Source organism: Lepidochelys kempii, chromosome 7 (genome assembly GCF_965140265.1).
Source record: "Lepidochelys kempii isolate rLepKem1 chromosome 7, rLepKem1.hap2, whole genome shotgun sequence".
In the NCBI taxonomy this organism is placed as follows: Eukaryota; Metazoa; Chordata; order Testudines; family Cheloniidae; genus Lepidochelys; species Lepidochelys kempii.
Genome location: NC_133262.1, coordinates 69,234,588 through 69,259,233, shown reverse-complemented (window position 1 = coordinate 69,259,233; position 24,646 = coordinate 69,234,588). Strand labels below are relative to the sequence as shown.

Sequence of the window (24,646 nt, the reverse complement as noted above, 5' to 3'; positions counted from 1 at the left end):
ACCCCTCCTTCCCCCAGGTCAGTGTTCTGCCCCATCCCAGCCTACAGGCAGCTGCTCCCATCACCTGACCCACCCTGTCACAATACCAGCCAAATTTGATGAGTGGCATCGCAACCTGGCACATGGAGTCAAAGCTCCACTCAGGTTTGGCCCAGCTGCCCCTCCATCATGGTGCAAGGGAGGCTGGGCCAAACCTGAGTGGCACTACAACCCCATGTGTCAAGTTGCAATGCCACTCGCTCACATTTGGCCCAGCTGCCTCCTCTGCAATGATCGGGGTGGGTAGCAGGACCAACTTTGAGTGAGTGGTTTTGCAACCCTGTGTGTGCCAGGTGAAGTGCCAGAATGTCATTCCATTCCCTAAGCTTCTTGGGGGATTGAGTTCAACTGCACCATTATACAGTGGTACCTCAGAGTTATGAACACCAGAGTTAGTAACTGACTGTTCAATCACACTCCTCATTTGGAAGCAAAGTACACAATCAGGCAGCAGCAGAGACGCCCCCCTCCCACAAAGCAAGTACTTTACAGTGCTGCGTTAAATGTAAACTACTAAAAAAATAAAGGGAAAGGGAAATAAAAAAAAGATTTGACAAGGTAAGAAAACTCATTTAAATTAAGATGGTTAAAAACAGCATTTTTCTTCTGCATAGTAAATTTTCAAAGCTGTATTAAGTCAATGTTCAGTTGTAAATTTTTGAAAGAACCATAAGGTTTTGTTCAGAGTTACAAACAACCCCCATTCCCAAGCTGTTTGTAACTCTGAGGTTCTAGTGTAGCTACGCCGTGGTGGAGAAAAGCTTGAAAACATTTAACTGAGAACACACTAAAGGCTCAGCAACCAGCAAGCAAAGAAAAAGAATCCAAGAACACATTTTAAAAAATGTGTCTTGTGATTTTTAAATCAATCTCCTGCTTGTGGGGGATGGACTAATTCATGGGTTTTGAACACTTGCAATTGGCAATAATGTTCAGAGAGGTGAGAGTAATCATATAGTCTGGTTTTATGGGAACACCTCCAAGTAAGGAGATTTCCCCAGTCTTCTGATTGTGTTTATGAAAAACAGATCCCTGTTCCTACCAGTCCCTGAACCTGGTTATCATTAGATTGCTCAGACCACCTTCACATGCTGCCCCTGGCTATCATTAGATTGCTGTGCTGAGCTCCTGCACATCAATGTCTCTGCTGGTCACCGGGAACAGCTGCTTCCTGACAGTTACCGCTCAGCTATTCAGGGAGCGCCAATAACATGGCTCTCTTGGGTGAATAGTAGGCTGGACCCTCCTGACCCACAGAGTCTCTGCTGGGTGATATTAGCAGGTATCCCCAGCACAATGGCTCTTAGAATTAACACACCACAGAGATATATGAGGCAGTTCCCACCCCTCAGAGCTATTGTTTCAGACTGTCTGCAGCCTGAAGCAGACAGCACTGCTTCAGTTATGCTCAGTTCATTTTTTCAAGCATTTCTTCACAACCTGAGGGCTGCAAACTTAAAAAAAAAAAAAAGTCTGATGTATTTCAATGCCTCCTTGAGCTGGAGCCTGAGGTACAGGCCTTATGGTGTCTATGTCTTGGTGCGGTCCTGTTGAGTGGTTTTGCAACGAGGAGAAGAGATCCAGGGGTTCTCAACCCATTTACCATTGTGGGCTGCATCCAGTACTACCTGTATGGCCCTGAGGATGTCACATGGGCTGCAGCTCTGTGCTGATTGGGCCGCAAGCAGGCCGCAGGTTGAGAACCACTGCCTGAGCATTGCAGGATGCAGTGCTGGCCATTGGTGCCTTCTTCTCTCCAAGATGCCCTCTTCCTCTTTAACAGTGTAGAAAGTTGGGTGGGAAATACACTGTCACACTCACACCACTCCTCTCTGTACTGGTGTACGTCAGCAACTTGTCTAATCTCTGTCCATGCCCTTTGCCTGTGGACGCCCATCTCCCCTGCCATCAACATCCCAGACTTTCATTTGAAATGATCTGATCAACCGGGGTGGGGGTGGGGGTGGGGGAGAGAGAGTCTAGGAGGCTTTAGTACTGGTAGGCCACTAGCCATGGAGATTGCAGCAATCAACATTTTAAACAGATTCCACATCCTTTGTGACAGGCTTGTGAAAGGGTTGCTGTTATACTGTATGCAGGGAACATTACAGTGGGGTATATTTTCATCTTTAAGAGTGGGGATTACCACAGTGGTCACTCTTAATGTTTTAGTTGCCTTTGCCACTAACCAACCAACCTTCCCTCTATATTCACAATAGCTCCTTGTTATAAAGTTTAAATAGTATCCCCTCTATTGCAGTAATTGTAACCCCAAAGGCAAACTTGTAAAGTCTGTAAAGCTTTGCTTGGCCAAGGCTTCAATTTTCTCACTAGAATGAAGAGGCTGAAGTGGAAAACAAGACTGATAGAGATGCAAACTGTCATGTTTACACATAGCTCATCAACACCGTTTCCTGTGACCATCACAAAACGTTTCCTAACATTAAATGAGGGACCAGGAGAAGTTGCTGGAATGCGGCACAGGGACCACAGCTGTTCACTAGTCCCTGCAACTGAGGACATTATTGCTATTATAGAATTATTATCTATTGCTTCTCCTGACTGAAGTATGAATTCGTAGGGGAGGAAGGTTCTATTGCTGCCAGGATGTGTCACTGTACGCAAGTGGTTTCACCTGAGATTGTGATGTGTGATTGCAAGCTCCACTGGTTAGGAAAGATATAGGCAACAAGAGAAATATAAAAGGGGATGAAACACATGAGAAGATTCTGAGAGAGTTCAAACAGTCTCAGATAATAAGGCTACAAGAAAATAATTAGAAGCTAAGGAGGTAAAGATTTAGATGTTCTTGTCCTTTTTAAGCCACTAGCCCAAACTGTAGTTTGGCTGAATCAAGCAGCCAGTAGGATTAGACTGGACCATTTATTCCAGCTAACTCACACTGTAATTGCTATTTCACATTTCTCCATATTTTCTCCACCTCATCTCCCTCTAGCATTTCCAATTGGGTGGTGCATGTACTGGCTCATCCACTAAATTAGTCTCAGCTGTAACAGACCATCTACTACGGAAAGTAATTGAGGAACGTTCATTCTCGCTATCCAAGAAGTTCGATAAAGCAATAGTGTGGGAATGACAGAGAGTCTATTATCCTCAATCCACCTGCAGTGAACCACTGTCATTCCAACTAATGTTTTATCAAGTGTTTTCACTGTAGTTCTATTAAATTAGTAATTTCCTCCCAAGCCCATTTTTATAAATGCATATGTATGGTGTATTTATAAAATGGCCAGACTGTACCATTCTGCCCCTCCCCATTAGTCCCATCCCAAATCTCCTATATTAGGAAAGTAGAATGTACATAACAGGAAAAAGGGCACAAGAATATTTGTCTTTCAGCTGCTTCTGTTGTCTTTTCTAACAGGTTTCTTCTAGCCCAGTAGGAATCCATGGTGTTCAATTTCTGGCACATTTATTTACTTTGCTAATTCTTTGCAGTACCCCTTTATCCCTGACCTTCATTACACCTGGAGAAGCAGTGACATCCAGTGGTGAAACTATACAGAGTAGATTTCCTTGTATGTCTGCCTTAAATTCTCTCTTTGTTTTGTAGGAAATAAATCTGAAAAATGCAGGGAGGATTCCTTGGAATTCTCTTCTTTTTACACAAGCTTGTAAATGGCATCAACTTCAGGTGGTCTCACAGCAACAAGAATATATTACTGACAAAGTGAAACAAAAAACACAGCATAGAAAACAAACAGAAAAGACCCTGTCATGTAGAGAGTTTACCAGATGACTTAAAGGGACACTGTAAACCTGAGATCTACATCAACATTTTTAAAAGAATGAGTTAAAAGCATTTTAAGCTACTAACATCTGCCCAAGTCTTCCTGCTAATTTGGTGATTTCACAACAGTATCCTGTTTAAAAGGGTGTTCTCATATTTGTGTGGGGAAAAAAAGAAAAAAAAAACCAACAAAAACAACCTACCCCCATCCCAGACAAAGGGAAATAGGCCACAGTGAAACAGACCTTACACAAATTGCTTTCTTTCACAAACACAGAGTAAACCAACTGAAAAACTAGAGTTTGCTTTCTGATCTCTTCTAGTTATAGTCATTTTACCATAATCTTACTTGTAACTAAAGTAGGCAAACAATTTCCAGACCAAAGTGATTTAAAAGTTGAGGATGTCTCTTTAAAGGAGTCACTCAGATTTTGTGTACCTATTTATTAAAAAAGCAAGCAGAACAAATGAAATAAATGTAAGAAGCTGAGCCGGCAGGGGCCACTGATGCTGCACAGCAACCATCAACACAGAGGCTATTCGCAATGAGCAAAAAATACATTGAATTTTTTTTTACATTCAAGTAGAGAATATTGCGATAAAGCAGCTATTCAGACGACTCCTCCCCTGCCCACACACTGCAGTGAGGCAGCTTCACCAGATGCTCTGTTATCATTCCAAGTAGATTTTGTTTTTCCTTTGCATTCTCAAGATCACTTGTGCATTATCTCCTAGAGACTGTCCGCTTCACACGCTTTATCCAAATTTCTCTTAACTTTCCCAACCTATTCCCTGTTTCTGTCTGTCCTGGAGCTCTCACTAGATTTGTTTCAGTCCCCTCTCTCTTCACTATTGCCGCATGTTCAAAAAAAGACAGGTCAGGCCCCCAAAAGTCTCACGATTGGTTTAAAAATCATGGGATTTTACGACTTTTTAAAAAAAAAAAATACTACATTTGGAGTTTCTTTGCCTTTTGAACGTTTAGGGTTTACAGCTTTGGGGTCTTCTCTGCAACCAGGAGAAACTAGAAACTTACATTTTAAAAGACCAAAAAACCTGAGATGCTGATACCGCCACAGGACTCGGGAGTTTCAGGCTTCAAGCAAACCACCACATCTCACTGGAGCTGGTAGCACTGCCCAGTCACGGCTCATGTCCAACTGCCACGGAACATTCTGATTCTAACATTCTCTCCCTTCTCTGGCCAGAGGCATCACCTGAATAGTCCATGTGCTGTGCCTGACCTGAGTGCAAGAGGGCCTGACAGCCCCTAGGGGTGATTCCAGTCCTTGATAAAGCATTGCACAGGACCTTTTGAGAGGCGTAGTCATAGGTCAGCCTGGCTGAACAGGGTAAAGGGATACATATAATGCCCTTTAAGCAACGGCTAAGCATTTTAAGCCTGAAGTGGGACGGGATGAAAGCTGGCTTCCTGCCTCAGTTTCCTTAACTCCACTGGATGGTGAAAGAAATGGATGAAAGTGTAACCGTGACTTGGATGTGTCATGCAGGGGTTGAACCTGAAAGCTCTGGATCTAAAAGCATGATCCCTCTGCCAAGAGGGCTAGAAGAAGGTCCATTATGTTGGAGTCAACAGCAGACTTACCACCTCTTACATGAAGAAAAGGAGTACTTGTGGCACCTTAGAGACTAACCAATTTATTTTGAGCATAAGCTTTCGTGAGCTACAGCTAACTTCATCGGATGCAACCTCTTACATGGTATGGCCACTAGAGAGGGACATAAGCCCATGTTCTGGCAGGATGGGATAGAAAAGCACTGGAGTTTTTCGGCACCCCACAACAACAGTTTATCTACATACACAAAATGTAACCTTTTTAACTATATCAATATATTAAAATGGTACAACCTTCCCAGTATGGACTTCATTATAGTGGTATGAAGGTACTTATACCAACATAATTTATCTCTGTAAATTATACTGCTATATCTTTGTCCCATAAGGCACCTTTATGCTGATCTAACTGCACCCCCACTGGAGGCTGAACTGGTTTAACTATTTCAGTAATAGACACACACACACAAACTGAAAGAGTTAAATCTGTACATAAACTGAGTGAAGACCAACCTAAGATATAGGACAGTCTAGGGCAATTTCCTGAAGAAAGGCAGAGACATGGGCAAAAACAATTTGCTCATTCTGCAGGAGGCTGACTAGGGCTAAGAGTAAACTGCTTGTGGACAGATGTTTACATGACATTTTAATAGACCTGAATCAGAGGTGGGCTGCTGTTCTAACAATATCACTGCCTCCGTCTTAAGCATCCACACTGTCTTTTTAAATTGGGAACTGTGTGCAAAAAGTACATCCCAACCTCTATTAATGACCTCACATGTCAGACAGGGTTACACAGAGTAAGGTCAAATGAAATGACTAGCTGATGTAGAAGCTGTGCTGCATTTGGACCCCTCACTAAGGATAGAAAAAACAAATTTCAAAATAATGGCAGTAAGCAAGAGATGGGCTCAAGTATGGCTTTCAAATCAAATGTCTTAGTAAACATGTGGGTACCAAATTTTAGATGCCATAGGCTCATGTACATCCTCTTCACAAAGGAAGAACAAAAAGGTGGGTACAGACAGAGGTTTAGTCAAAATAGTTCTCCTTCTGGGAGGAAGTATTTAAAAAAATAAAAAGAGTCCTGAAGAGTGTCATTTAAACACTGTGAGAGTTTTAAATAACCTAGATGTGCTAATATTAGTCTGCAGTGGTTGGGAAATTTCAGATTTCTTTGAAATTGCCTTTTTTAGCTGCCACGAATAGACAAGAAGAGATCTCTCTCCACTGAGTTGAGAATACAGTAACTGAAGAAACACTGACACAAAGGTAGCAAGAGTGACATGTGCCACAGTCAAACTTAAGGCTCTGTTTTCAGAGCTGTTAAGTATCCACTCCTCCATTAAAGTCAATGGAGTTAGGATTCACAGATTTTAAGGCCAGAAAGGATCATTATGATTATCTAGTCTAGGGGTTCTCAAACTGGGATTGGGACCCCGGGGGGGGGTGGGGTGGAGGAAGGTCACTAGGTTATTTACCTGGGGGGTCATGAGCTGTCAGCCTCCACCCCAAACCCCGTTTTGCCTCCAGCATTTATAACTGTGTTAAATATATTTTAAAAGTGTTTTTAATTTACTGGGGGTGGGGGAGGAGCGGTTGCACTCAGAGGCTTGCTATATGAAAGGGCTCACCAGTACAAAAGTTTGAGAACCACTGATCTAGTCCAACCTTATGCCATAAACCCAAGACATAGAACTGCGCTCAGTAATTTTTGCATCAGCCCAATAACTTGTGGCTGGGCTACAGCATTTCTTGTAGAGAGAGGCCTAGTCTTAATTCAAAAGACTCCAAGTGATGGATAATCTGTCACATCCCTTGCTAATCTGTTCCAATTATTAATTGCCCTCCCTGTTAAAGTTTTCCACTTTGAGCGATCAGTACCTCTGAAAAACTCAAGCCCTTCATTTCCCCAAAGGAAATTAATTCCTTCCCCCCAGATTAGGCCTTTTAACAACATACAGCTAGATCGAGGTATTTGGCTGTACCTGCTATTGTATCTCACATGATCTGAATGCATAATGGCAGGCCCACCTCCCAATATTACAGGAGAGCATGCCAGCAGCCTTGTCACTGTGTTGACATGTTTCACTCTTGCTACCTGATATGCACTTATTATTCTCTGCTGCATTTAGAATCCTTATTTCACATAATATTGGGCACGTCCCACCTTGTGGTCATTATCACCGCCTTTTCAATATGTCCAATGCTGACTTTTAATTTACCTTACAAATCAGAATATGAAACACATAAGGCACCATCTTCCTTCAAACAAAGCCAATGGCAGAACTACCACTGAATTCAAAGGGAGCAGGATTGGACCCCACGTGTAAAATCAGACATGTTTCTAAGATTCTCAGCACAAGCAGAAAGGCTGGACAAGTTTTGGTCTCCCATCAACACAGAGGCTTCTAAATATTTTAATAAAATTAGAAATCTGAAAATCAAGACATTTCATTTACATAATTTTTATTATCTTTCAACCTCACTTACTCCTGCCTTAGCAATGTCCTACTCCCCAGGCACACAGATATTCTCTTATTTTCCTGGCTCTAACTGGACCTATCTAGGTTATGCCTTAAGATTTTGGGACTAGCCCTTCATTAATGCAGTAAGAGACAAAAACTAGTAGAAACAGTGGGCACCTGAGGGGCTACAAAGCACAAACAAGTCAGCTACCATCAAAGAGGTTGTTCATTTGTTGACTAATTTCAGAGAAAATCCTCCAGCTGAGCTATTACTGAATAGTCTAAGAAAGCAATTACACTGCATGTTCACATACAGACATGTTCTACATTTTCAAGCCAAGACTAAACATGTGTAATTATTATTCGGTGTCTGCAGCTTGTGGTTTTATCTTCTCAGCAGCTTCAAGGACAGACTGAAGGATCACTTTGTCTCCAAATTCTCTCTCTCGATGCTCCAAGAGAACACCCTAGTGAGAGGGAAAGGAAAAATGTGCAGTGATTCCTTTTTGTATGGGGATACATTTAAATAGAATGCAGCATTTAGGAACTTAAAAACGTTGCTTTTCACTTTCTATCTGACTGAGAAACAAGGAGTGAAAGAAGATATGATCCAACTTCTCAGATACAGGTTTAATCAAGTCAACCAAAGAAATACATGAGTTTTCCCTCATATTACTTATGTTAAGGCACATGTTACGCAAGGATACATGTTGTGGCATTTTCCTATAAACTAGATAAACTCTTCTTACAGTACATTCATGCTTCTATCTCAGGAAGATTAGTGCAAATACAAATTTCAAGTAACCTGCTCAAGGCCATGGAAACACCATTAGGAAGACCCTACCAAATTCATGGCCAAGAAAAATGTGTCACAGACTATGAAATCTGGTCTCCCCCCTTAAAAGCTGGTCTTTTCTATACTTTTAGCCTATACTATAAAGATTTCACACGGGAGACCAGCATTTCTCAAATTGGGGGTCCTGACCCAAAAGGGAGTTGAGGTGGGGGGCAGGCCACAAGATTATTTTAAAGGGGGGTCACATGCCACCCTTACTTATGCGCTGCCTTCAGATCTGGGCGGATGCGGAGCAGCAGCTGTTAGCCGGGCATGCAGCTCTGAAGGCAATGCCCTGCCAGCAGCAGTGCAGAAGTAAGGGTGGCAATACCATGCCATGCCATCCTTACTTCTGTGTTGCTGCTGGTTGGAGCTCTGCCTTCAGAGCTCAGCTCCCGGCCAGCAGCCCCCGCTCTCGAGCTGCCCAGCTCTGAAGGCAGCGCTACGGTCAGCAGCAGAGCAGAAGTAAGGGTAGCAGTACTGCAACCCCCCCACATAATCTTGTGACACCCCCCCAAACTCCTTCATGGGTCAGGACCCCTAAAATTACAACACTGAAATTTCAGATTTAATTAGCTGAAATCATGAAATTTACAATTTTTAAAATCCTATGACTGAAATTGCCCAAAATGGACCCTGAATTTGGTAGGGCCCTAACCATTAGGCTCTGAGCACATTTAACCAAAACAGCAAGTTCCCATAACACACAGATATAGCAAAAATAGATTTTCAGTAGACTGTGTATACATGACATTTGTTGCATACTTTATATAAATTTATTTATACCCTGGTAGTCCCCACTCTTTGGAACTTTCGAGACAGATAGACATCCCTATTCTAAATCTTGCTTTGACGATCTGTGCGATTACTGAACAAGCAAATGTTTCTTGGCAACATCAATTACCCGGGAATAAATTTCCAAAGATGACTAGTGATTTTTTGGGTGCCCAACTTGAGACAATTTAAAAGGGGCCTGATTTTTTAGAAGGTGTTGGCCTGCCACCTTTGGAAATTTAAGCCCAAGTTTTTTGTTGTTTTAAATCACAATTTATCAAGTCTGCTACATATTTATCTCCATACTCTTAAAGTTTACAAAACCATTTGATAATACTATACAGTAAGTCTTTAGGATGTTATATTTAAAGATGGACCCCAAGTTGGATCTAGAGATGATTTTTCCCAAAATTTGATGGTAGTTAAATCCAGATTTCTAGTTCAAGCCCATCTTTCAGGTATATTATACAATGTTTTGTAAACAAACTGAGGATGGTTATCAAAAACATATATCGATCATTTGTTCCACACAGTGTTTGATTTGAGTCAACGTTGTCATGAAATCTTTGTTTGTTTAAGAACATGAACGAATAGCAACGATATTTAGAACTGAGGTTTCCCACCCTCACACACTTCATAACCAGTAATGGGAGATCACTTATTTGGTGCAAAGTTACCCCAAAATTTTAAATTAAAAATGAGATGTCATTACCAGGGGCACATCCACCAGCTGAGCAGAAACTGTCAATTGAACTGTCAATTGTAATTTTTAAGAGAATGAGAGCTCATCAGTGGAGAGCAGCAGATGGAAAATCTCCTTAATGGGTAAGTGTCAGAACATTTGGAAGTGATTATGAGAGATTTTGTTTTCAAGGGCAGCAAGCTGACTGAAGTTTGTGTCAAGCATTGGAAGATGTTCTGTGAACGTCACTGCACAAGACAAGAGATGCTCCAAGCCCACAACTAGAACACAGTGCAGGGCAGAAATTAGCAACTGTGGCCTTGTCATATTCTAAGAGTAAGTGGCTAAAGCAGGAGGCCTTTGGGCTCTCATAGGGGCATGAAGGAAACTGAAGGGAAGAGCGGAGGAAGAAGAAGAAGAAAAAAAAAAACCTCCCGAAAGCCATGCAGTACCTGCTTCCCAGCACCAATCACGTAAACTCCTCCCAGGATGAACCCTTCTCCTTCCAGGTTACCACTGTACCCATTCTTCCAAGCGCGAAGGAAGTTCTGCCAGACTCCTAGGCGGATAAAACCCATCAACAGCATTTTTCGCTTGTGAGGACCATAGAACTTTTTCTGTAGGAGGACAGAAAGAAAATTCAATAAACAAGAAACAACAGTGACAGAGGAGACTTCCCTAACTGTAACCAAGGCAGCCAGCCAGCCTCTGCATTCAGAACAGTTTCTAACAAGTAATATTTGGGTATACCAAACTGAATGATGCCTTTTATAATCTTATCAGGACAGAAGTTCCTTTAAAACAGTAAGAGGTCACCTACTTTCCACACAATCAGCAACATCCAGTTGTTTTTGTCACTGCTGCCATTCCAGATTTATGGAACTGATCAGCCTACTACAGTTGCTTCCTGGATATCTTGACTGGTGATAGCAGGAGCGTGTTTTTCAATTAACAGATTTGTTTTGAACTACTGGGCAGAACTCCCTCTAGAATAGCCGGTCTTGTTTCATGTGCTGGAGAAAAGGGACAGGGTTGCCACCTCCCACCATTTTATTACCGGTCTCATTATATTGTTTTTCCTAAAGTCCCAGCTTTTGGGATCATGCAATTGAGAGACCTGAGTGTTCACCCAAGACACTGTTCCTAGACCTCAAGTGTTGGAGAGATAAGTTGGGAAACATGACCCCGAAAGATCCAAAAACAACAGAAGGCAAATAAAAGAAACATATATCATGATTTCTAAACTCACCTCAAGATTTTGAGGGCGTGATGCACGATTTCTGAATTCTTGTGTTTGGCAACAGCGTAAGTTTTCAGTAAACATAGCAACAAGCAGTTCTATTCCTACCATTTGTTTTTCTTAGAATGTTGTGCTGCAGCTAATGAACTTATCACACCCTTCTATTTTATTGTTAGTCCTTGGCTTTAATACCAGGCTAATTAGCAGATAGTGCAGCCCAGTGCAAGAAAAGAGAAAAATATTTGGCATGATCTCACTGTTTGCGTAGGTGTGGGGGGGGGGGGGGAAATCATGCAAGAACATGTCAACAGTACACAGCAGAAAGACAGCTGAGCTTGTAAACTGAGCAACCTTATGTAGAGAAAAATCTAAGCTAATTAACTTCTTAAGCTACAAAAGGCTATTAAATCAATTTCCAGATACCTAAGTTTAATTCAGGCCACACTATGCAGATTGCTTGAAAAGGCTTGGTGGATACAGATGCTGACTCAAGCTAAGAGTCTTGCGTAAGTCTTGCTTAAAACAAACAGCGCAATACAAACATACCTTTTCATCCAGAAATATTTCCCCTTTGAAATAATGCTGGAAATCCTCCACTTCAGTCCCAATCTTTTCTTTCACAACAGCATAGAGGGGGATGCCAAGTTGGTCAAGCTGAGGTTTCAGAGAGGAAAGCTCAGAAGCCTCCTAAAAGACAATGAGCGTGATGCCAGATTTAGCCACTGGATGGAAGTCTGAAAGACTCAACATTTGGCACGTAGCCACTTCGGTGGATGGTAGCCAGAGGTGCAAACTGGATGCAATGAAGTGTAATAAACAGGGCATATGAGTGAGTTCTATTCCTAAGCCTTCTATTGGCATAGAGACATCTTCACCAGAGATGAAGGTGTGATTGCAGTGTGGGCAGGTATATGCACACTAACTTTAATCTAGATGGTGCAGCTTACAGTAGGTATGTATTCAGGTTGCTGGCCTGTGCAGAGATCCATGCTACTGCATATTCACTGCTATTGTTACCCATGCTAGGTAGATTAAAGCTAGTGTAGGTATGCTTACCTCTCTGCAATCACTCCTTCATTCACAGTACCCTTACTAGGGCTGACTTCACTAGGAAAGGGGGATAGTTTTAAGCATGTATTTGCTAAAATCCTAGCAAAGGGTAAAGCGAAAGTCTTAATTAAGGCTACAACTTGCCTTGTCCATTCTAGGATTTTAGCATTTGTTAAACACACACATTCTTTCCTAGTGAAGATATAGGCACTGTGTGCAAGTCAATTAGTCTCTCTGTGCCTCAGTTTTTCCACCTGCAAAATGGTGAATAGGCATCAATGTACCCTTTTCATGCTGCAGATCAAAGAGTGATATGCAGCTCTTATTACACAAGGGAAGAGGAAAAAATGAGGTTTTTTTTTAGCACATACAGTGAAACTGTGTTTCTTCTGCATGCACCTTCAGGATACCAGAAGTTATGCTGCTTTATGTGTCCCATGCAATGTGATATACTCCTGGGGGAATTCTGTGCTACTGCGCATGTGCATAATTAATGAGCCATGAATATTTTTAATTTTTTGTGCAGAAAAAAGCTTATGTCAAAATGTTGCTGCAGGTTCTGCCTTTTGCCTACCACAGGGTGCAGTGGCAATAGAACACAGCAGCAGCTACCAGCCAGCTAGGGAAGAGAAACAGCCTGCCTTCTTTGCAGCGCCTGTCAGGCCATGTCAAGAGACAGGGGCTATGAGGAGACAGACAGAGTGGGGTGCTGAGGGAGGTCAGACAGGGGTTCATAAGGGCTAGGGGGGAGGACAGACTGGGGCAGGGGCTGAATGGGAGTGGAGGCACAGGGCCACAGGGGAGAGGGAGGTGCAGGGTCACATGGTGATGGGGTAGGGGATGCAGAGCTAGACAGGAACAGGGGAGTGGCTGGGTGGGGGCACAGACACACATGGAGAAGGGGGAGGGGTGCAGGGCCACATGGACACATATGGACAGGGGGTGCAAGAACACATGGGGGTGCAGGGGCAGATGTGCCTGACTGAATGGGAGAGGCTAGGGGTCAGCCAGGGTCTACATGGGGGAAGCTCCCTGATAATACCTCCCTGCCCCACAAAGAAATCTGTTCTATACTTTTCCCACCCATATCCAACAACCCTCCACGTTCACAACCAGGCTCCTTCCTGCAAATTAACTTCCCTCTCCCTCAGCTCCTCTGTTACCCTTGACTCCCCCAAACCTTTGCATTGCTTCTGAGGGGTGTGGTAAATATGGTTCTGTATTATAGTTTAAGTGAATTATTACTCAGAGTTCTGTATTAATGTGCCTAGTAAGGACTCTATCAGGGTGGATAAAAATCAATTATTTAAAATATATACATACATACACACAAACACTCCCACACACACAAAAAATTGGATTTTTTTTTATTTAAAAATTGGATTTTTTGATACAATACTTTGAGGAAAAAACACCTATCGAAAGATATTTTTAATTAAGATACATTATAGCTCAAAGATATCTCATCAAGGAATGGGGATTATAAATTCTAATTCTATAGTATGAGACAATATAGTCATGTAATGTTTAAGAAAAGTTTTGTAAATGAGTTCCAGTAGTTCATGGATTAGAGACCCAATGAGGTTCCAGGGGCTTCTGTATAGATTATTTAGGTTAATCTTTCTATCCACCCGATGGGACTCAGTGCTCAGTCTAGAAGATTCCATCAGACATGCTTAGTTTTGCAATTCTCGAACCATGGATGTGTCTCCCAGAGGTAACATGCTCGTTAACAGCAAAAATGCTTTTAAATAAATAAATACTATATAGAGGTGAGAAATAACAAACCTCAACTCTATTGTCCCTCTGCAAATTTGACATGGAGTCAATCCCTTACCTCTCTCTAAAAGTGCAAAGTTTCAAAAAGTTCAGTGAATAGAAGATTGTTGGGGGGGGGAATAGATCTGGACAACAAGAAGAAGTCTGGAGATAAATATGAGAAGCGAGGGACATATGCTTATTTTGTTAAAATATTATATGTTTGCTGTTGAAGAAAAAAAAACCAGAATATTTAATGTTGTTGTTTTAGTTAAATAAAAAAATTTAAATGTCTGCCTGGTGATGTTCTCCTCCTAATGCAGCATGGCAAGAAAATCCACCAAATATTAATGATTAAGATGTTGAATTGGAGATAGTTCACCTCCCAATGACTTCATAAATATCTGCTTCAATTACCTTTGGTAAATGAAATAACCAAACACACATTCATTTTCTGATATAGCTGTAAAACTAATCTGAAAAGTTTTCAAAATAAATCACTGTTTAAAAATGTATAGTGTGTACCTTTTAAAAAATGAAACCTACATCTATCTCTGAGTTGTAAAGAATTATTAAGTATTAAGGTTATAACAACCAACAACAATGCACTTTTATGTAGAAAACCATGATTAAATCGAGGCTTCATGACTAGTGATTTAAATCAAATCCACCGTGGAACCTCTGTGTCAAAAAACATTTCCTGAATCTTTTTTGTTGTCTGTATTGTTACAAACATATTTGCTGAGAGGTATTTTGAAATAAGTGACCAAAAATAATTGAAACTGGTATGATTATATTGTGTTAATCTGACAAATAAAATATGCAGAATTTTAAAATACGGTGCACAGAATTTTTCATTTTTTGTTGCAGAATTTTTCATTTTTTGGCACAGAATTCCCCCAGGAGTAGTGATAGCAGCAGCAACACCAACCCATCTATGGGTTTTCCACACGGCAAAAGCAGTTTGTGGAGGGGGAAATTTTTTCTCCAGCATCTCCTAGCTTCCAGTGTCAGTTCCAATATGGAAAAGATGAGACAGTGGCTGAGGGGGTTTTGTGCCTTTTAAGGGAGAATATGGCCTTTGCTATGCAAAATAACTCCGACACTACTGCTTAAAGGGCACAATCTGCATACAACCAGTTTATGAGAAGCGACTGAATTTCCTTGACTCAAAGTGTTGCCGTAATTTAGGGAAGATATCAAGTGTTCCAAGTAGAATGCTCAGGGGAAGGCAGATGGCAGAATTCACAGACATTACAAGGCAGATGTCAACAGGCCAGAGTGAGTCTGTGTAAGGGTAAGGACAGAGCTCCAATCTGCTACTGCCAATCCCCACACAGAAAGCTCAGAGGAGATAAAGAGAGGAAATGAATAAGCATGAATCAGCCTTATGACAGTCAGTGAGTAGGGAATGGGAGGCATACTTAATACTCCCATTTTTGAATATATCCTTCAGGGAATGTAGCAAAGGCTCATTGCACTCACTCCACCAGTAGCCCCTCCATCCCATCTGTTTGCAAAGTTCTGTTAATTCTTTGCTGTTTTCCCTAAACCAAACGCTTGGACTCTCTTTCTATAATAATTAAGCAAAACTCCAAGACAACTCAGCATGCACCATCCACCATGCAGTACTCACTTTAAACAAAGGCACCTCTCTATTCCATGATAGCTGTCTAAAATTCTGAAACATGATGCTGCAGTCCATTACTGTAGTTTTGCTTATAAAAACAAAAAGCTCCCTCACGATCAGGAACCCATGTACCCCTGGGGTCAGAAGCCCTAGCACATAGTTGGGAGAACAGAGGCAGAGAAAGAAGTCAGCGTCTGCTTGACTTTTTTAACTCCCATCAAAGAGGATAATACAGCTGTGCGCTGAGCTTAGCAACATGTGCCCACACAAAAGAACAAACCACTCCCTTGGGCAGGGTATGCACCTGGTCGGTCTAAATGAGAGGGAGAGCAGACTGAACAGCGGCAATTCCCATGCGGGGTGGAGAACCTGGCTCTGCCTTTCCCGGCCAGCTAGCAAACCAGGTTTACACCAGAAACAGATTATTTCCTCCCCCATCCACCCACAGCAAGCAAGGGGTGGCCAGCAAGAAGAGTCAGTCTGGGACAGTTCCCTCCCTGGTCTGCTCATGGGGTGTTGCAGCAGCTACACCTCACCCCTTACTCGGGACACAGTGAACATTTGCAGCATAGCCTATGGCATTCAGCATACCTCTGGCCTTTTTGCCCACTTAAATCACAGTATAATCATCAGCAAAACCAATGGTTAAACAGTAGTTTTCTCTTCCAAGTCCATTTCAAGGGCAAGCCCCTGCCCAGTGCCCCTGGTCAGAATCACAAAGTAGAAAGAGCAACAAGAGACTGACAGTGAGTTAGTCTCAGATCACCAACTTTTCCTCCTAAGTTGGCAACCTGCTCCCTCACGTTTACATAGATATTTTTAAGATGCATATTAAAACTTGGTTAAAAGAAGTACATTTTAGGACAGTGAAGAGTGCTTACCGTCAGGGGACTGGACGGTTTAGGAGCTACATGATGGTATACAGAGCTTTTCCCTTCTAGGTCACTGGCTCATCCCATGTAACTCCATGTGCCCCCCATGTGCCTCTGTTTGGAGCGGGCAACACCCTCCCCCGAAAAAAACTGCACCCATGGTTGCCCACCCGACTCACCCCACGGTTTCCCTTTGCTTCCCTGCCATTTTCTGCAGGGAAACAGGAAATCTGGGGTGGGGGCATTTTCGGCAGGCACACCGTCCTGCAGAATCCCCACTGCAGTAAGGGCCTGTTCCATGATCACAGTATTTCAATCTGTCTCTTTCCATGAGAACTAAATTCACTGAAGCATACAATGCTTTCTAATATTATGCGGTATAGGGACTAATTAGACCCTACAATTAAGTGGTTGCTAGACTAATTGCTCGGTTTTATTAACTGGTGAGTAATAACATAATTGCTATGGTGGAAATATCCTAATAAGTGACCAAAATATAAGGCAGGTTTTACATTCAGCAGACTACCGAACGGATCGTGAACAGCAAATGTGTGAACAGCAGGCTTTTCCTTCCTCCTTTTGAAAGAATGACTTTAATCTCCAGGAAATGAAACACTGACTGGAGTAAGTTGGTGACAGACATTTCCCAATCCCACGCAACGCTGCTGTGTCAGTAAACCGTACCTCCAAGATTCCTGCTAGTCCATTTCTGGGCTTCTCTTGACCACAGACCACCTATCTAGCCATTTATTTTGGATCTGCGGGGCCAGATTCTCATCCCATGTTAATCAGCATAACCCCATCACAGTCAATGGATGTATGCTGATTTACACCAGCTGAGAATTTAGCCCATAACAGAGATAAACAACGCTCATTTTCACGTGGGAGCAAATCTGGGATTGGAAACAAGATTTTCAGATATGCAAAACTTGTGCTTTAGCTGACTGCCTCCCTGGCCACATCTAACACAAAGACACATAACTAGAGCAAAACTCTCTGAATTAACCCCTAAGCCCGTCACAATACCTCTCTGCACAAAAAGCATCCAGGTCTCCGCACAGCCATGATCACTGCACCATTCTTCTTCCATAGCTCACCTGCCTTGAATGTTCTCTCTTCTGCTTAGAAGGGAGAAATAGCATAAATTATGGCATCTATTTACAAAACTACAACTTCTGATGAAGAACACTAAGCATGGTGAAAGATTCCCAGTTCAGTATTCCATGTGGGTTTATATTCTAATCAAGACAGAGGGGGAGATTTTCAAAGTGTATTTAAATTCCAATTAAATGAATTAAAAAAAGTCCATTTTAAAGTATCAGTTTGATCAAGATCCCTGAATTTATAGCACTTTTCAAAGACAGGTATGAATTGTCATCTCTAGTTTTGCACATGGGAGTCAGCTCCCAGCTCTGCTAAACATCCTAACTTTCTGTCCCCTGCTTGTTTGCCTCCGATTGTGGTGCATTAGTGGTGCATGTTTTGAATAAAATTGGTTATGTTTGGAAACAAGAGCTACTGTCCCAAACAGTGGCCCATCAGTTTGTGCCATAGAATGAAACCCCTCTCATGTTGAGATTTTAAATATTCCACTGTGTTAGACAAGTTTTGTGCAAGTAGAACTCTACTGAACTCAAAAGTCAAACGTAAGCAATGCAGAATCAGGCCTTATGTCTAGACATAGCATTATGGTGTATAAGTTACTTCCCACTCAAGCACAAAACATCCTCTTTCAGTCCCCCTGCGTACATCTGTGAATTAGATGTCAATGTGTTCACTTGACTTTTTCCCCCCACCCTGCAGTAATAGGCAATTAGCCAGTGAAAACTCTAAAAAGCATTCTCTGTTTTAACCTATATTGACTCCTGCATGTGACCTTGCACACCTGAATAATTCTCTGCCTTGTTTTGGGCTTTTGTAATAGAATTAAACTGCACAGCACCTTGGGGAAGGGTTTTTAATTTTTTGTTTATGTTTACTCTGAGTCTGTTTTCACCCTTTAGCGCCTATCATCAGGCATGTGATGGTTTGGGCAGGCTGGAAAAACATGCTCTTTGTCAAATAAGTAACAAATCAACAGGGAAAAAAAGTTTTGTATCTGTTAGGCAAAAAAATTATCTAGCTAACATGAAAAATGATCAGAAAGTAGAGAAATCTGCAAAAGATGACACAGAACCATGGAACTGTAGAGGAGGCCACATGGCCTAGTGGCGAGAGCACAGGATTGGATTCAAGTGATCTGGTTCTATTCCCGGCTCTGCCACTGGCCTGGTAGTGGACCTGGGCAAGTTACGTCACCTCTCTGTGCCTCAATTTCCCTATCTGTAAAATGGGGATAATAATACTGACCTCCTTTGTAAAGTGCTTGGAGACATATGGATGAAGAGTGCTAAATAAGAGCTGGGTATTATCATCATTCATCTGGCAGCCATTCACTCAAAATTAGATGCATCTTATTTTTTCACTTCAACACCATCCTTCCTTTCTCAAGAAGAGTCAGCTATTTCCCACACCATTTGCTGAAGCAGGGAAAGACAAGAGTGGTTTGGTGCCCTCCCTGAATTGCTAATACATACGGTCTAGCCAGGGACAACTCTCTCTTCCAAACACACTCCCTTGTCCTAGGAACCTTTGTTTTCAACCCTGGCCTTAAACGGTAAGATTAGCTCTACCCAGGTACTTTTATAAACTCCATCACCGTAGAATGTGAGCTCAGTTTTCCAGAGGAATCCAATTCTTACCTTCTCCCAGAGATTTTAGCTCGGCCGTCTCTAAAAACTCCAACGAGGCTACCTCCGGTTTGGAGAGAAACAAGTCGGTGTTAGCAAGAAGAATCCCTGTCACAGCTACGCCAATAGCCCCAAGGCCGATAGACCACATCCCCATGGTGAAGAGCTCCAAGTCTGGCAGGGAAGACATTTCTGGAAATAAGAGGAGGAAGAAAGGATTATTCCAGCTGCTGTAGAGATTCCAAGGGGAGGGGAGGGAGGGATAGGTAGGAGAGTTAAGAAGAAGAAGAAGAAGTCAGCCAGTGGTGCCCAACCTTATTACACCTAAGCACAACCTTGTCTGGCCAAACTGATTCTACATATTTTAATAAGATTTAAAATCACCTGTATTGACTTATATCTTAAGTTCAGCTTGTTTTGTATGTATTTAGATAGGTTGTTTCTATGTACAGTATTGTCTATTTACATACCTGTGTAAACTAAAATGACGTAAACATGACAACAAAACACTAATGAATTGGCCATTAGTATATTGTGTTGAAGCAAGCTGCGGGCCTTATGAAATACTCTGGCAGGCCACGTACAGCCCGTGGGCCATAGGTTGGGGACCCCTGGATAACACCTTTTGGCATAAGTAAAAGGATTGTCTGATGGTTAAGGAGACCTACATTCAATTCAAGCTCTAACCCAGACCTCCTCATCAGTAAAATGGGGTATTACTACTTCCCTGCCTCACAGGGGGTATGGAGAATAAATACAGACTGCCAGGCATTCAGCTATTATGGCATTCTGCTGGGTAGAATGATTGTTAGAAAAGGGATTCCCTAACTACAGTAACAAAAGAGGACATTAGGATTACTCAGCAATGCATGTTAAGCCATTACTGTAAAACACAGCAGATAGTTTAAACCAAAGGAATGTCGGTAGGGCTACCATGGGTCCTGCCTTTTTTGGTCTCGATATTTAAAAAAAGTTCAGTGGATTTTGCAAATATGCTACAGTGCATCTATGAGAGAAAGAACTACAGAACGGCAAGATACAGTTCAGCACAATTGGCTGTCTCTGATTCAACCCTAAACTGAAGCTGCAGAGTGAGACAGAGCAGATCTGTCAGTTCAGAGCACTGATGCAGAAACATCTACGCCTTTGACATAATTCAGATCACAGTATATGACCCAACCTTACAAATACACTCCAGACAGCACCTACTGCCCGTTAAGGCCTCTGCAATTTAGCCTTGATAACTAGATTCCATTTATCAGTTCATGCAGACATGTCAGGAACAAACAACTTAACCTTAACCTGGCTGGTTGAAATAGATAAAGCTGAAATGGAAACAAACTGTGCCGACTATCCCAGAGGCAGCCAGTGGATGTTATGAACATATCTGCACCTCATCAAAACGTTGGTGCCACTCTCTCTTGTAGCTCAAATTGTTTTATTAAAGGCTAGACATATCCTCCCTGAAGGGCCCCGAATGCCTCATTTTTACTTCTGCCAACGTTCAAAGAGTCTGCCCAGGCTACCGCTCCTGGCAGCACTGTTTCAGCGAGAGAGCAGCAGTTATGAACTTTGTACAGAAGCAAATATAAGCCCGTTGCTATTGAAGGGAATAGTGGAATCCAACCAATGAACTAAAAATGGTACAGAAGAAAGATTGATTGGATTTTGTCTGTTATGCATCAAAGTGCTTTGAGGATGGAGATTCCCTGACACCATCTCCCCGCTACCCCTTTAAAGCTAGACTCTCAGTTAGAGTCTAAGTTAGAAGTCATAAAAATCCTAATTCCAGAATTGCTAGTATTTGCTGCAAAACTGTTGAAGGAATTTAGAAGAATTTAATAATTGCTTTATTCTTCTTGTGCTGCATTCAGTCTCAGCCTCTTACATATCTTGTATTTCAGGACACTGAATGGAGGACAAGGCCGGTTTACACAAATGTAGTGCAGATAAAAGAACAAGGTCTAGCCAGTTGCATCTCTTCTTTTCAATGTAGAAGTCTTCACTTGATGTTAACCCTGATTTCCCCTACGTGCGTTTTTAGATGCAGTGGCTTTTCAACATAAGGACAATCATGACAGTGATTTTTAAATTAGTGATCACCTGTTGAAACTGGTCGGCCAGTGAATGAAGTTTACTAATGCCATTTTAGAAATGCTCTGTAAAACTCTGAAAAAAAATTAACTGAGTCAGAGACAAACTTAGGATACAAACTGCCAGAGCTTGTTTGTATAATGTAACCTAATATTGCAAAAAGTATTGAGAGGTCCCTTGAGAGATAAAATTCCGTTGGTATCCCCACTGATCCATAACTCTGCTCCACTCAGCCTGTCCTTCTTATAATAAATTAAGAGGTCTGCTCTTTAGGTCTGAGTCTTGTCTGGTCCTGTGCAATTATTACCTGTTTGTGGGTGGTGGATGGTAAAAGCGGAGGTTAACACCCACCAACTCCTATCTTGCCAGACAGGAGCAGTATTGCACAATTCTTGATTCCTCAGATGATTACTGCCAGTGGCTGGGACAGATTATTTTTTAAATTACATTTGTTCTTGAAAGATTTCACCACAAACCACTATCCCCTATCATGTCACCCCCTCTTTAAAAAGCCACAGTCAGATCCGCAGCAGGTATAGATGGAGCCATGCTGATTTATATACACTTCAAATCTGGCCTGTAGTTTACAGTTCTATAAGGAGTTGGTTTTCGTTCCAGTAGAAAGGACAGCATTAGCCTGGACCAAGAGACAAAACTTTTTCAGCTATACTGGGTTCATTTTGATGTTTCTTTCTTGGATAACAGAAAGGCTGTTCTAGAGAAACTAAGAGCAAACCTACCGATCAAGTAAACAGGGTCATGGAAGAAACAGCTCGCTCCACAATAACATGAAACTCCTGCTTCTGCTCAGCTCAATGGCAATCAACAAACAGTGAAGTATATTAAATAATGCATACTTTCAGCAGCAACTACCATGATCAATAAAACAGTAGCAGAGAGAAGAGCTTGAGCCCTGAAACATCTTTTCTACTGCCTAGCAAGTTAGAGAGAGTTCTCTTTAGTCTCACTGCCCATATGCTGTAGCATTGCTTTTTCTACTTCCACAGATCAGTTTCAGCTCTTGTAATGCCTCTCAAAGTGATCCGAAGCTCCACAATATTAATGCTTTTTGATTCAAAGCCATGAAGAGTTTTACATGTAAAAAACCCAAAGCATCCCATTATAGCAGACTGTTAACATTTTAGAATAATACACTCACCAGAACCCATGTGGCCAGTGTGCACATATACCTCACCAACTTTAACACTTGAACTCCATTTGAATCAGGAGAGAAACGGGAATGGTCCACGGGAGAAGACAGACAGCTACTGTGTGCTACTGCTGGTCCTGAGGAGGTTCCTTAGGCTCTTCCTCCTAAAGAAGGCAGATTAGGTGGGCAGGACCAGGCAGGATTCCAGCAAGGAAACCCTTATGTTACTGATAGTGCGTAAATCAGAACATTTTTGAGCAACACTCATCACATTCAAATGTGGGTGGATTACAAGATAACAGCTGTCCCTCAAGAGATGAGACTGCTTAAAAGGTATTCCGTTTAAGATGCTAAGAAGTTTGAAGTCATCTAAGTTATAATGTTACTCTGGAGGGGTCATAGGCAGCCCAAGGGAACACCATAGCATTGAGGAGAGGGTTCTGTACTATAATGAAGGGGGCTTCATGCAGAATTGTTATTGAGGATTTTTAATGGTAAATATTTTTCCCCCAACTCCTCAGGTTTTGTTCAATTCTACTTTTAATCTCCCCTCCTCCATGACTGATAAAGCAATCCTGTGACTCTGGAAACAAAGCAGCACTATTGGAAGGAAGTTCAACAACATACAAGACCACAGTTTTCAGAACTGGCTGCCTAAAATCACACAATTAACCCTGCTGTGTACACATCAGGTTACCAGTTTTGCCCGAAGCTTCCATTCAGCACAGAGTTAGTTCACAGGTATTGTCGGTGCCATTTTATGGATTGAATGACAAGACATATGATCTGTATGACAGAGGCAGTTTTCTTTAAAAAGTACATTCAATCAATAACTCCCCCCCCCCCTTTGTTGGGCTCTCGCATGGCTCCTGATGCTGCAGCCATATATTTTAAGTTTTGTTTACAGTATGCAATTAGCCATCTTTGAACATGCTTGTGCTCAGACCAGAGCAGGTTCAGCTAACTTCCTGGTTAAAATGCCAGCTAATGCTTTATAATTTAGTTGTGAATAAGCCTTTTTGTGTATGTGCTTCTATGTGTGAAGAAACCAGGCTAACACATGGTTCTCTAACTTTAAAAAACAAAAGATAAAAACAAACAAAAAAACAACTTTCCCATATCAACAGAAGAGGAATTTAATTGTTATCAAATATCACAGCCATCTTTAAACAATTACTTTTGTAGTGTATCCATGGCATCTGCAGGTGAGATGACCACACCAGAGCATGAGTCACTAACCTTCACAAACGCACATGCAGAACAGTATCACTCAACGCGTCAATCGGAGCAAACCAAAAATGGCAACAGTTCCACGTATACACTGGTCTGGTTTACAGTTAGGTTATTCTGAAAATCTCACCACTGGTAGCACCAGGGCAGTTACCCAGTGCTAGCAACACATGCCTACCAACAAGAAAAAACCTACAAGAGAGCTGTAGTAAATCATCCCATACACACGCAAGGAGGTAGCAGCATTTTCACAAGCCTTTACATGTGGCATAGCCACTAGAGAGGGACAAAGCCACACTTAGCATGGGCTACAAACACACGTTAATTTCTGCCTACCTACAATCAGCATGTAGGCTATTCAGCTTTCTAGAAGTCTTATCAAATAAACTCTTGCTGCACATTACCACATCTATTATGGACTGTCGCTCTTTCTACAGTAAGCATTCAGAGGTACAACATAAAAACAAATGAGACAACTGAAGATAATCTTTTAATAAACCGTTGAAGTGTGAACATAAGTGGTTCTCCCACCATGGAGAAGATTTTTATTCATTACTGTTTAAGAACTTTCTCCTTTTAGCAGGTCATTTCCTGTATCAAGCATTCTGGTCGGCTAGGTTTTTATACAGCATTCATCAGCATAGCATCTAGTCCAAAAGAACTCCACTGTGTCAAACAAGCAATGCTATGTTCCACCGTTCTTTCAAAGAAAGGGAGTTTGAGGCCAGATCACATGATCTAACTAAAAACATTCTCTCTCTTTATAAA

At 41.9% G+C, this 24,646-nt stretch overlaps 1 protein-coding gene across 3 annotated transcripts in view; it reads right to left on the bottom strand.

Moving 5' to 3' along the window:
* Positions 1 to 7,818: 7,818 nt before the first annotated feature.
* PRXL2A (peroxiredoxin like 2A) overlaps positions 7,819 to 24,646 on the bottom strand; it is a 20,441-nt gene continuing 3,613 nt past the window's right edge. Inside the window, exons 2-7 of one of the 3 annotated variants that reach the window (XM_073353276.1) lie at positions 22,658 to 22,812; positions 19,417 to 19,596; positions 17,702 to 17,796; positions 11,912 to 12,052; positions 10,578 to 10,742; positions 7,819 to 8,301 (exon numbers count right to left, since the gene is read on the bottom strand). In XM_073353276.1, the coding sequence (XP_073209377.1) occupies positions 8,194 to 8,301; positions 10,578 to 10,742; positions 11,912 to 12,052; positions 17,702 to 17,796; positions 19,417 to 19,596; positions 22,658 to 22,667 (699 nt within the window). In that variant the 5' untranslated portion in view covers positions 22,668 to 22,812 and the 3' untranslated portion in view covers positions 7,819 to 8,193. The remainder of the gene's footprint in view (positions 8,302 to 10,577; positions 10,743 to 11,911; positions 12,053 to 17,701; positions 17,797 to 19,416; positions 19,597 to 22,657; positions 22,813 to 24,646) is intronic. The other 2 variants (XM_073353277.1, XM_073353278.1) reach the window with 2 other exon arrangements.